The sequence below is a fragment of the Dipodomys ordii genome, unplaced genomic scaffold (genome assembly GCF_000151885.1).
Source record: "Dipodomys ordii isolate 6190 unplaced genomic scaffold, Dord_2.0 Scaffold107, whole genome shotgun sequence".
In the NCBI taxonomy this organism is placed as follows: domain Eukaryota; kingdom Metazoa; phylum Chordata; class Mammalia; order Rodentia; family Heteromyidae; genus Dipodomys; species Dipodomys ordii.
The window spans coordinates 3,571,979-3,583,241 of record NW_012267323.1 but is presented as its reverse complement, the minus strand read 5'-3'; the positions used below and the strand labels follow the sequence as shown (position 1 = coordinate 3,583,241).

General features: G+C 48.0%; 2 protein-coding genes across 2 annotated transcripts in view; both read right to left on the bottom strand.

Annotated features, from left to right (window-relative positions):
* LOC105994515 (chromosome unknown open reading frame, human C3orf62) overlaps positions 1-1,011 on the bottom strand; it is a 3,731-nt gene extending 2,720 nt beyond the window's left edge. Inside the window, exon 1 of the mRNA XM_013028057.1 lies at positions 914-1,011. Within this exon, the coding sequence (XP_012883511.1) occupies positions 914-1,011 (98 nt within the window). The remainder of the gene's footprint in view (positions 1-913) is intronic.
* Usp4 (ubiquitin specific peptidase 4 (proto-oncogene)) overlaps positions 889-11,263 on the bottom strand; it is a 41,669-nt gene continuing 31,294 nt past the window's right edge. Inside the window, exons 16-22 of the mRNA XM_013028056.1 lie at positions 10,457-10,684; positions 9,016-9,086; positions 7,844-7,962; positions 7,377-7,526; positions 4,288-4,391; positions 1,923-2,011; positions 889-1,538 (exon numbers count right to left, since the gene is read on the bottom strand). Coding sequence (XP_012883510.1) covers positions 1,374-1,538; positions 1,923-2,011; positions 4,288-4,391; positions 7,377-7,526; positions 7,844-7,962; positions 9,016-9,086; positions 10,457-10,684 — 926 coding nt within the window. The 3' untranslated portion in view covers positions 889-1,373. The remainder of the gene's footprint in view (positions 1,539-1,922; positions 2,012-4,287; positions 4,392-7,376; positions 7,527-7,843; positions 7,963-9,015; positions 9,087-10,456; positions 10,685-11,263) is intronic.

Below are 11,263 nucleotides of genomic sequence, written 5' to 3'. Positions count from 1 at the left end.
GCTCAAGTGGTAGAGTGCTAGCCTTGAGCTGAAGAGCTGAGGGACAGCGCCCAGGCCCAGAGTTCAGGCCCCACGACCGGACCCAAAAAAAAAAGGCGAGGCCAGGTGGGACACACACTCCCAGGCTCTACTCTGAAGGCTGAAGCAGTAAAATCAGGGGTTCAAAGTCAAGTCTAGGCTATACAGGAAGACTTGTCTCCAAGAGAAAAAAGAAAAAAAGTTCTAGCTGGGTGCCAGCCATTTATCCTAGCTACTCTGAAGGCCAATTATCTGAGGCTCTTTGATTCAAAGAAGTGGAGGGGTGGCTCAAGCGGTAGAGTGCCCACTTGGAACAGAAAAAGCTAAGCAAGAGCACAAGGCCCCGAGTTCATGCCCCAGGCCAGCACACCTACACCCACCCATCCACAGAATCTGTGGATATCCTTAAGGATAGTGGGAGACATAATAGAAAGTGCCGGATTCAAAGTGTTAGAGATTGAGGCATGGTGGAGCCCCACACTGAGTATCTTTATGTCACTGTGATAAAGCTGAAAAGGCTAAGCAGACTCAGAAATGGGCTGTTCAGTAGCTAACTTGTGTTTTTTTTTTTTTTTTTTGTTAGTCATGGGGCTTGAACTCTGGGCCTGGGCGCTGTCCCTGCGCTCTTCAGCTCAAGACGAGCACTCTACCACTTGAGCCACAGCGCCACTTCTGGTTTTCTGAGTGGTTTGTTGGAGAAAAGAGTCTCATAGACTTTCCTGCCTGAACTGGCTTTGAACAGCAATCCTCAGATCTCAGCCTCCCGAGTAGCTAGGATTACAGGCGTGAGCCACCAGCACCCCGCTCATATGATTGTAGAAAATGCTAAACCCATCTCAGTGAACAGCAATGGACAAAGGGGACAACATCAAGATTTACTCAAGGCTCTGTTTACTGTGGCCAGACTACTGGGGCAACCAGTATACGAGCATCAGAACCAGAAACCCAGGAGTTCAGAGCAGCCTTGCCGTTGGGTCTTCGTAGCTGCACCATATTCCATTACAAGATGTTCCTCTCCAGTCTTTGGGATCATTGAGACATGTATTTCACTGTGCACCCTAAACCGCACCCCACTTCTCAGCTCCACAGGTTTTGTTTTTTTTAATCTGACCACCTGTTTAAAAAGAAAAATAATTCAGCCTCTTGACATAACTCTTCTGAGCAAATGGTCTTTTTTTCCTCCCTCTCTCTCTCTCTCTTCTCTCATAAAAGGAGGGGAATTTTCTCATCTGGTTTTTTTTTTTTTTTTTCCTAGATTGAACATTAACAAGTCTTCAGAGTGCCATCAGTATCATCTCCTAGGGGATGGGAGAGGACATTGCTGCGGGGGGGTGGCGGAGTGGACTGAGTCAGCGTCAGTTGGTGTCCATGCTACAAGATTCGTCGTCTCCCAGACCCTGCTGGGCGTTGCTCGGCCTCATCCTCCCTTCAGAGGAACCAGGAAAACTGGCGAGTGAGGAAGGCGTCTTGTAACTCTCATCGTCCCGACGCTGGTAAAACAACACATAGGCAGCTTTCGTCTACAAGAGAAGAGGGAAATGTCCATTCACAAGTTGGGAGGGGGAGTGGAGGGGGACACTTACTTCCCCCCAGCTTTTTTTCTTACTGTTCAACACTGCCTGCCATCTTGGCCTGCATAATCTACTTCTGGATAGAATCATGAAGCCCCTTCCTTTTAACCAGAGACAGACGGGGAAGGCAGAAAGCTTGTGACATACAACCTTGAGGAAACTGAGTGTCTCTCCTAGGAAAAATCCTGGAAGAATTGCTGGTCTCATGTCTCTAGTGTACCCAGTGCCCCTGTCATGTTAGGATTAGGAGTTAACCAAATGGCCTGAGAGACCCTTCCCAGCTTGGATATAAAGGCGAGAGGAAGAAGCAGGTTTCAGAGTAGGTATACTCACCACTATCTGGTCCTCAGAGGCCAGAGAAACATTACTGTCGTCGAAGTAGTACCATTTCCCATTCAGTTTGTTCTTTGCATATGCAGTGTCTGCATGTATCAAATAAAATGCTCTGTCAGTCACAGGAGAAATCGAGCTACTTTATTAGGCTTGCACTAAATAAACACAACAGAAACTCTCAAAATAGAAACCCTGAAATGCAAAATCATTTAGTTTTGTGTCAACAACCAAAAGAAGGCTCATTTTTTTTTCCTAATCTGTCCCTTTTCAAAAAAGCTCTAGGGCTGGGATGTAGCTCAGTGGCAAAGCGCTTGCCTAGCAAGCACAACGTCCTGGGTTCGATCCCCAGTACCAAAAAAGAAAAGACAAAAAAAAATACAGTTAAAAAAAAAAAACCCAAACAAAAAAAAACCCAAACAAAAAAGCTCTAAAGAATAAAAATGGAGCTGTTGGAGACCAAGGTTTTAAACTCTACAATTTGGGGGAAACTAATCCAAAAAAGAAAAATATCTGAATCAATTTTAAGAAATGACTATGATCAGAAGCTAGGCATCAGTAATCTTAGCTACTCAGGAGGGTAATAAATGGGAGGATCAGCCGGGCGCTGGTGGCTCATGCCTGTCATCCTGGCTACCTGGTGGCTGAGATTTGAGGATCGTGGTTGAAAGCCAGCCAGGGCAGGAAAAGTCCGTGAAACTTTTATATCCAAGAAACCACTAGAAAACTGGAAGTGGCACTGTGGCTCAAGTGGTAGACCACTTGTCTGGAGCTGAAGAGCTAAGGGACAGCGCCCAGGCTCAGAGTTCAAGCCCCACAACTGATAAAAGTAAAATAAATAAAATGGGAGGATCACAGTTTGAGACCAGACAAAAAGTTAGCAAGACTCCATCTCAATCAATAAAAAGCTCAGCATGGTGGCATCTACTACCAGTTAGTCTTGGGCCCATCCTAGCTACTTGGGACACATAAATAGGAGGATCATAATCCAGACCAACAGTAGGCATAAATGTGAGACTTCATTTGAGTTGGGCATCAGTGGTTCACACTTGTAATCCTATCTACTCAGAAGGCTGAGATCTGAGAATCAGTTCAAAGCCAGCTGGGCAAAACAAATGAGAGACTCTTATCTCCAATTAACCAGCAAAAAATGGAGGCGTGGCCTGAGTGTTAGATCACCATCCTTGAGCAGAAAAAGTTAAGCTAGGGCTGTGAGGTTGAGTTCAAACCCCAGTATTGGCATGTATGAGTGCACACATGATTATCCTAAAGTATGTATGCCTGTAATCCCAGCAGTCAGGAGGCTGAGGCTGGTGGATACTGAGTCCCAGGCAGGCATGAGCTATAGAGCAAGACCCTGCCTCACAAAAATAAACATCAAAGCCGGGCACTGATGGCTCAGGCCTATAATCCTAGCTACTCAGGAGTCTGAGACTTGAAGATAATGGTTCAAAGCCAGGCTGGGCTTGGGAAAGTCCATGAGACTCTTTTCTCCAATTAACCATCAAAAAACAAGAAGTGGCGCTTGAGCAAAAAAGCTCAGGGAGCTGGGAGCCGGTGGCTCACACCTGTCATCCTAGCTACTCAGGAGGCTGAGACCTGAGGATCGAGTTCAAAACCAGCCCGGGCAGGAAAAGTCCATGAGACTCTTTATCTCCAATAAACCACTCAGAAAACTGGAAGTAGCACTGTGGTTCAAGTGGTAGAGCTTGGGCCAAAGAGCTGAGGGAAAGCGCCCAGGCCCTGACTTCAAGCCCCATAACTGACAATGAAAATAACAAAACACGGAGTCAAATCTATGCATGTTCGGTTAGCTAGATATGTAGCTTGTCTAGTAGAGGACTTGCCTAGCATATTCAAAGACCTGGGCTTAATGCCCAGCATCACAAATAAGCCAACAAAACCACAGGTACAGCTACAGAACTGGTACTCAGTTACTTGCAAATAATTGGCCAGGCATGGTGTCGTGTTAATACTAGTAAGTCCAATACAAGGGAGGCTGAAGCAAGAGGATGAAGCGTAGCCAGGAGCTGGTGGCTCACACCTGTCATCCTAGCTACTCAGGAGGCTGAGATCCGAGGATTGTGGTTCAAAGCCAGCCCGGGCAGCAAAGTCCATGAAACTCTTATCTTTGGGCATAAAGCTTTTCCCCAAATGGCAAGTCATTTCCACAGGACAGATTCCCACAGGTGAGCTTATGAAATTCAAGAGTAAGTCAAAGTGGAAAGAATGGTGGACAACAGTACTGAAGGCTGAGGCCATGGAACCACTCAGCAGTGCTTAAAAGTAGTGTCTGGCATGCAGGGAGAGGCTGTAAGCCAGGACTGGCAAAGGAAGGGAGACAGGAAGGGGAGGTGCCAATACTTACAGTGGCCAACTCCCATGGCTCCATAGTGATTGGACACAGCTATGAGGTCATACACGTAAGGCCTTGCTGATAGGTCACAGACAAACTCGGACATGTTCAGACCTCTGAGCATAAAACACAAGAACAGCGCTTAACTATGTTCAACTCAAAGAAGTCAGAGTAACCTCGCAACTCCTTTCATCCAAGAGGCCAGAACACAGGTAGCCCTCAAAAATCTACCTGAGGGGCTGGGAAGGTGGCTCAGTGGTAGAGCGCTTGCCTTGCATGCATGAGGCCTTCGGTTCTATTCCTCAACACCACATAAGCAGAAAAAGCCAGAAGTGGCGCTATGGATCAAGTGGTAGAGTGCTAGCCTGGAGCTGAAGAGCTGAGGAACAGTGCCCAGGCCCAGAGTTAACAAACCACGACCGACAAAGAAAAAAAAAAAAAACTATTTGAGGGGCTAGGAAGGTGGCTCAGTGGTAGAATGCTTGCCTTGCATGCATGAGGCCCTGGGTTCTACTCCTCAGCACCATATAAGCAGGGGGAAAAAAAGCCGGAAGTGGCACTGTGGCTCAAGTGGTAGAGCGCTGGCCTTGAGCTGAAGAGCTGAGGGACAGCACCCAGGCCCAGAGTTCAGGCCCATGACCGGACCAAAATAAAACCCAAAAACTATTTGAGAAGAAATAAATGAAGAGAGGAGCCAGCCCCAGGGTTCTGAGTATATTCCAATCAGACACTAGCAGAAGGCTCCGGCTCACTGTGACATGGGCACACAGAGTCTCGAGACGGAGCTGGGAAGGTGGCTTAATGCTAGAGTGCTTGCCTCACATGCATGAAGCCCTGGGTTTGATTCCTCAGTACCACATCAACAAAAAAGGCTGGAAGTGGCATTTTGGCTCAAGTGGTAGAGTGCTTTAGTCTTGAGCAAAAAGAAGATAAGGGACAGTGCTGTATTCAAGCCCTAGGACTGGCAAAAAAAAAAAGAAGGTGAGCACCAGTGGCTCACGGCTATAATTCTAACTACTCAGGAGGCTGAGATCTGAGGATTGTGGTTCAAAGCCAGCCTGGGCTGGAAAGTCTGTGAAACACTTCTCTCAATAAACCACCAGATAACCAGAAATGGCACTGTAGCTCAAGAGGTAGAGCACTAGACTTCAGCTGAAGAGCTGAGGGACAGTGCTCAGGCTGAGTTCAAGCCCCATGACCAACAAAAAAAGTCTAGAGACAATACAGGGCTTCAGTAACTGGGTGAGGAGTGTCTGTTACTAATATAATTACAGCTCGGGTGGAGTGATTAAAATTAAATGGCACAACAGGCCCTGAAAGCTTACTTTCTACATTTTATTTTCAATTAAAAAAATGTATTTTTTAAAAGTCAAGAGACCAAGACTCAAACTTGGTACCTGATGCTTTTGTTCAGTGGTTAGCACTTTACCAAGTGCGCCATGCCTCCAACTCTTAAAATACACTTTTACTGGGCTGGGAAGGTGGCTCAGTGGTAGAGCGCTTGCCTTGCATGCATGAAGCCTTGGGTTCGATTCCTCAGCACCACATAAGCAGAAAAAAAAAGCCGGAAGTGGCGCTGTGGCTCAAGTGGTAGAGTGCTAGCCTTGAGCTGAAGAGCTGAGGGACAGCGCCCAGGCCCAGAGTTCAGGCCCACAATGGGACCCGAAAATAAAAAATATTTATTACCCACCACTAGATTCTCCAATTGACATGGACAGCGCTGTTTTTCATGTTATCTATTCATTTCCCCCTAGAAAACATTTTATTTTTATTTATTTTTGTCGGTCATGGGGCCTGAATTCTGGGCCTGGGCGCTGTCCCTCAGCTCTAGGCTAGTACTCCACCACTTGAACCACAGTGCCACTTCCGGCTTTTCCTGCTTCTGTGGTACTGAGGAATCGAACCCAGGTCCTCATGCATGCAAGGCAAGCACTCTACCACTGAGCCACCTTCCCAGCCCCTAGAAAGCCTGTTGAACCCTCCTATTTGGCTGACTTACTTTCCTGCCTCAGCTGTAGTCAATTCTTTGGGGTCCAAGGAGCCCGGAGTGAGCTGGTCAGTCCTAGTCCCAGCCCCCAGGGAGAGGACTGCATGCCCCCTCCTGCAGCCCTGTTAATAATCCAGCTCTCTCTAGCTGCTTTGCCTCCTTTAATGAGCAGCAGCACTGGGACTGTGCTGCACCTGCTGAGGCAAGGATTGCTGACACTGAAGATGGACAGGAGAAGCAGACCAGTTAAATGGCAAGCGAGGTTCAAAAGGGGGACCGGCAGGAGCAGAGATGGTCGGCAGCATACTGTGAACTTAGAGAAGAAGTACATCTGCTGGAGTCTTTTCCACATCCATGGTAGAATTGGGGGAAAGGGGTCATTACCAGCACCCACATTCTAACTGAGAAGTCCCTGTATGACAAACCTCTCAGCCAATGAGCGGCCAGATCTCTCAGCCAATCAGTAGCAAGATTTCCTTTTTTTTTTGGCCACTTGGGGGGCTTGAACTCAGGGCCTGGGCACTGTCCCTGAGCTTCTTTTGCTCAAGGCTAGCACTCTACTACTTGAGCCACAGTGCCACTGGTGGCCTTTTCTGTTTACATGGCACTGAGGAAATGAATCCCAGGTTTCATGCATGCTAGGCAAGCACTCTACCACTAAGCCACATTCCCAATTCTTGGGGGTTTTTTGTTTTGTTTTGTGTGTGTTTTTTAATTGTTCCTAGGGCTTGAACTCTGGACCTGGGCACTGTCCCTCAGCTCTTCAGCTCAAGGCTAGCACTCTACCACTTGAGCCCCAGTGCCACTTCCAGCTCTTTCTGGCTTACGTGGTGCTGAGGAATCGAACCCAGAGCCTCATGCATGCAAGGCAAGCGCTCTACCACTGAGCCACCTTCCCAGCCTGGCCCTAAGCATTTTTTTGCTTAAGGCCAACTCTCTGCCACTTGAGCCACCACTCTGCTTCTGGTTTGTTGGATGGTTAACTTTGCTGCCCATGCTGGCTTGGAACCATGATCCTCCTATCTCAGCCTGAAGAGCGGGGATTATGGATATGAGCCACCGTACCGTGCCCAGGCCCCTGCCTGCTTGTTTACTTTTCCTCCCGGTCACCTACCTGACTGGGAATTCCACAACAGTGTCCAGTTTATCCCTCCAGTATCTGTTGTAGGAGAAACGTTTGAGGTGGACCACCAGGATCTTGGGCAAGGACCAGAGGTCGAATTTCTTTGTGGCCTGCTGGTGCTTCTTACAATTGGGACAGTACCTGAAGAGCGAGAAGCCTTTTACTTAGCAAAGCAGCAGGGAGAAATGTCGCTTAGGGCATGCCCCTGCAATGTCACTCCAGCTGCCTTGTCTTGGAGGTGGCGCACCACACCCACTACTTCTGGCTGTGTGAGGGGAGAGGGGGACGGGAGAGGGAGGGAGTCCAGCCTTCCAAAACAGGGTGACAACTTTCTTAAGTCTAGAAAACACGATCCATACAAAATGGCACATGCAAGTAGAAGGGTTTTGGTGCACATGGATGACTCCCATAGATCTAGATCTTCAGAAATAGATGGGGTTTGGGGGGGCACTGTGTACCAAGGGTCATGCTCTCCCAAAGTCTCCATGGTGGTGAAGAGCTCGATGCAATCTCTCAGAGCCACTGAGGTTTTCTTCTTCTTTTGGGGCTGTAACATGCTCACGTGCTTGTCAAAAGCCTGCGAGGAATGAAGGGATGAGTTCTCTTACAGAAACATTATATGGAGGGCTGGGAAGGTGTCTCAGTGGTAGAGTGCTTGCCTCACATGCATGAGGCCCTGGGCTCCATTCCTCAGTACCACATAAGCAGAAAAAGCCAGAAGTGGCGCTGTGGCTCAAGTGGGAGAGCCCTAGCCTTGAACAAAAGAAGCTCAAGGACAGTGGTCAAGCCCTGAGTTCAAGCCCCAGGACTGGACAAAAAAAAAAAAAAAAAAAGCAAAGAAACATCATAAGGAGGCCTACAGAGGCTTTCTGCCTGGAATATACACTTTTGGAGCCTCTGACTCTAAAAATAACTAAATCTTGGTCATTCTCAATCTTGTGTGTGTGACTTCTGGGGCTTGAACTCAGGGCCTGCATTCTATCCTTAAGTTTTTTTTGTTTTTGTTTTTTTGCTAAAGGCTAGCACTCTACCACTTGGGCCACTTCTAGCTTTTTCTATTTTCTTTTTGTCGGTCATGGAGCTTAAACCCAAGGGCCAAGGCACTGTCCCTGATGTTTCCTGCTCAAGGCTATCGCTCTACCACTTTGAGCCACAGCACCACTTCCAGTTTTTACGTGGTTAACTGGAGCTAAGAGTCTCAAAGGGACTTTCCCGACCTGGCTGGCTTAGAACTCAACCTCTTCAACAGCTAGGATTACAGATGTGACCCATCATCACCCAACTCATATTCTCATTCTGTGTGTGTGTGTGTGTATAGTTTTTATTTTTATTTTTGGCAGTCCTGGGGCTTGAACTCTCGGCCTAGACACTGCCTCTGGGCTTCTTTTAATCAAGGCTAGCACTCTACCACTTCAGCCACAGCACCACTTGTGGCCTTTTCTGTGGATGTGGTACTGAGGAATGGAATGCAGGGCTTCACGCATGCTAGGCAAGCACTCATTCCCCATCCATCATTCTCAAACTTAATTCTAACTTGTTATGTTGCTGTGCAACTGGAGAGCATGTTATTACTGCATATCCAGTGCAGAAACAGGCACACGGCCACTGACCGGGAAACCCAATGACCTACCTCAGACTCTTGTTCATCATAGTAAAGGCTCCGGGTCTCACTGTTCCAGTCGATGGCCAGTGTGGATCGAGCTGCAGAGAACAAAGTGTTGCTCATTACAGAATGGCTAGAGACACAGGAGACCTGAGTGAGAAGCGCCACCTCTGGCAGAACCGCCAACCCCTGCTCACACACCATCAACTAACTGCGTAGCCTTGGGCCAGCCCTTCTGAACCCTAGCTCCCAAGAGGTTTTTAGCAAAGACTTCTTCAGTGTTTCAGAATAATCTCTAGAGGCACTATTAACCAAGAATTCTGTCAAGGCATGCACAGGTCAAGATGGAGTAACAAGGGACCAGATCTTCAATCATTAGAAACCCTAACAAAACAGATAAAAATACCCATGTTGCTGGGCACTGGTGGCTCATGTCTGTCATCCTAGCTACTCAGGAGGCTGAGATCTGAGGATTAGGGTTCAAAGCCAGCCTGGGCAGGAAAAGTCCGTGAGACTCTTATCTCCAATAAACCACTCAGAAAACTGGAAATGGCACTGTGGCTCCAGTGGTAGAGCGCTCTCCTTGAGCTGAAGAGCTGAGGGACAGCGCCCAGGCCTAGAGTTCAAGCCCCATAACAAAAAAAAAAAAGGGGGGGGAGCAAGGTAGCCCAAGAGTGCCTGGCTAGTTAACTAATTTGTTCCCCAAAGACACATATCCACATCAGCTGGATGCCTCTTCCTATTCCTACAGCTGTCCCTACTGGTGCACGACTCCATGTAGGTTATCTACAGTAATCCAGGTCCATGAGACTGGGAAGGTGGCTTAGTGGTACAGTGCTTGCCTAGCATGCATGAAGCCCTGGGTTTGATTCCTCAGTACCACATACACAGAAAAGGACAGAAGCAGTGCTGTGGCTCAAGTGGTAGAGTGCTACCTTAGGCAAAAGAAGCTCAGGGGACAGTGCCCAGGTGCTGAGTTCAAGCCCCAGGATTGGCAAACAAACAAACAAAAAAAAAAATACAAAAAAAACCCCGAAAACCTAGGACCAACCTCTGGATTGGTCACATTCCCATGAATATTTTTAGGGAGCAAAAGAAATAGGTATTTTTTTCTTTCTAGTGAAAAATGCACTCAGGGAAATGCTGCTGGCAACGTTGGTTGGCTACATGATTTATATCTGATCCACAGCAAAGGGCCTACGGCGTGGGGCGGGAGGAAGGAGCAACTGCATCTGCTTCCTTCTGAGGCCACAAAGGACCCAAGGAGAACAGGCTGAAGATGATGACAGTGAGGTGGAGGGAGGGAGAGGCAGCTCCGTAGGGAGCTCTCATCCAAACACCATTCCAGCCTCTGCTTCTGGAGTCACACCGAGACTGTGCAGGGCTGATACACCAAGTATCCATGCAAGGATTTCAGAGATGCTATGTCCCCAAAGCCCAGTGGTGAGAGGTCAGAGGAAGGTCTTACAGTTGAGTTTGAGTAGCTTTCCATCGGTTCCCAGTGAATTTATGTCAGCCGTCCCATAGGAGTTCACAAGACTGAAGGTAAAAAGTCTCTGGGGGCATGGCTGTCCTTTGCCTGGCTTTTGGCTAGATTCACTGGGGTCATCCCCCAGCTCATCGTCACCACTGCCTTCCGTTTCTGAAAGTTGCTCTTTGCCTTCTTCTTGATGCTCCATTTCTTCTTCTTCATCTCCTGCGACACAAATGAAAAAAAGAATCATCTGTGTATCATTGGCACCCTAATTTAGGTCTTCACGTGTTTATTCTGCTGGGCATGGTGGCACCTATCTGTAATCCCAGCACTTGGGAAGCTTAAACAGAATGACTGGGAACCTTGGCTACCTAGTGAGACCCAGATCAAAAGTCCAAAACAGGGCTGGGAAGGTGGCTCAGTGGTAGAGTGCTTGCCTTGCATGCATTAGACCCTGGGTTCGATTCGTCAACACCACATAAGCAGAAAAGGCTGGAAGCAGCACTGTGGCTCAAGTGGTAGAGTGCTAGCCTTGAGCTGAAGAGCTGATTTCCTCCAGGCCCAGAGCTCAAGCCTCACAACTGACAAAAAAAAAAAAAGAAGAAGAAGAGCCAGGTGCTAGTGGTTCACACCTGTAATCCTAGCTACTCAGGAGACTGAGATCTGAGGATCCCAGTTCAAAGACAGCCCGGGCAGTAGAGTCTGTGAGACTCCTATCTCCAATAAACCACCAGAAAACCAAAGTGGTGCTGTAGCTCAAGTGGTAGAGCGCTAGCCTTGAGCTTAAGAGCTGAGGGACAG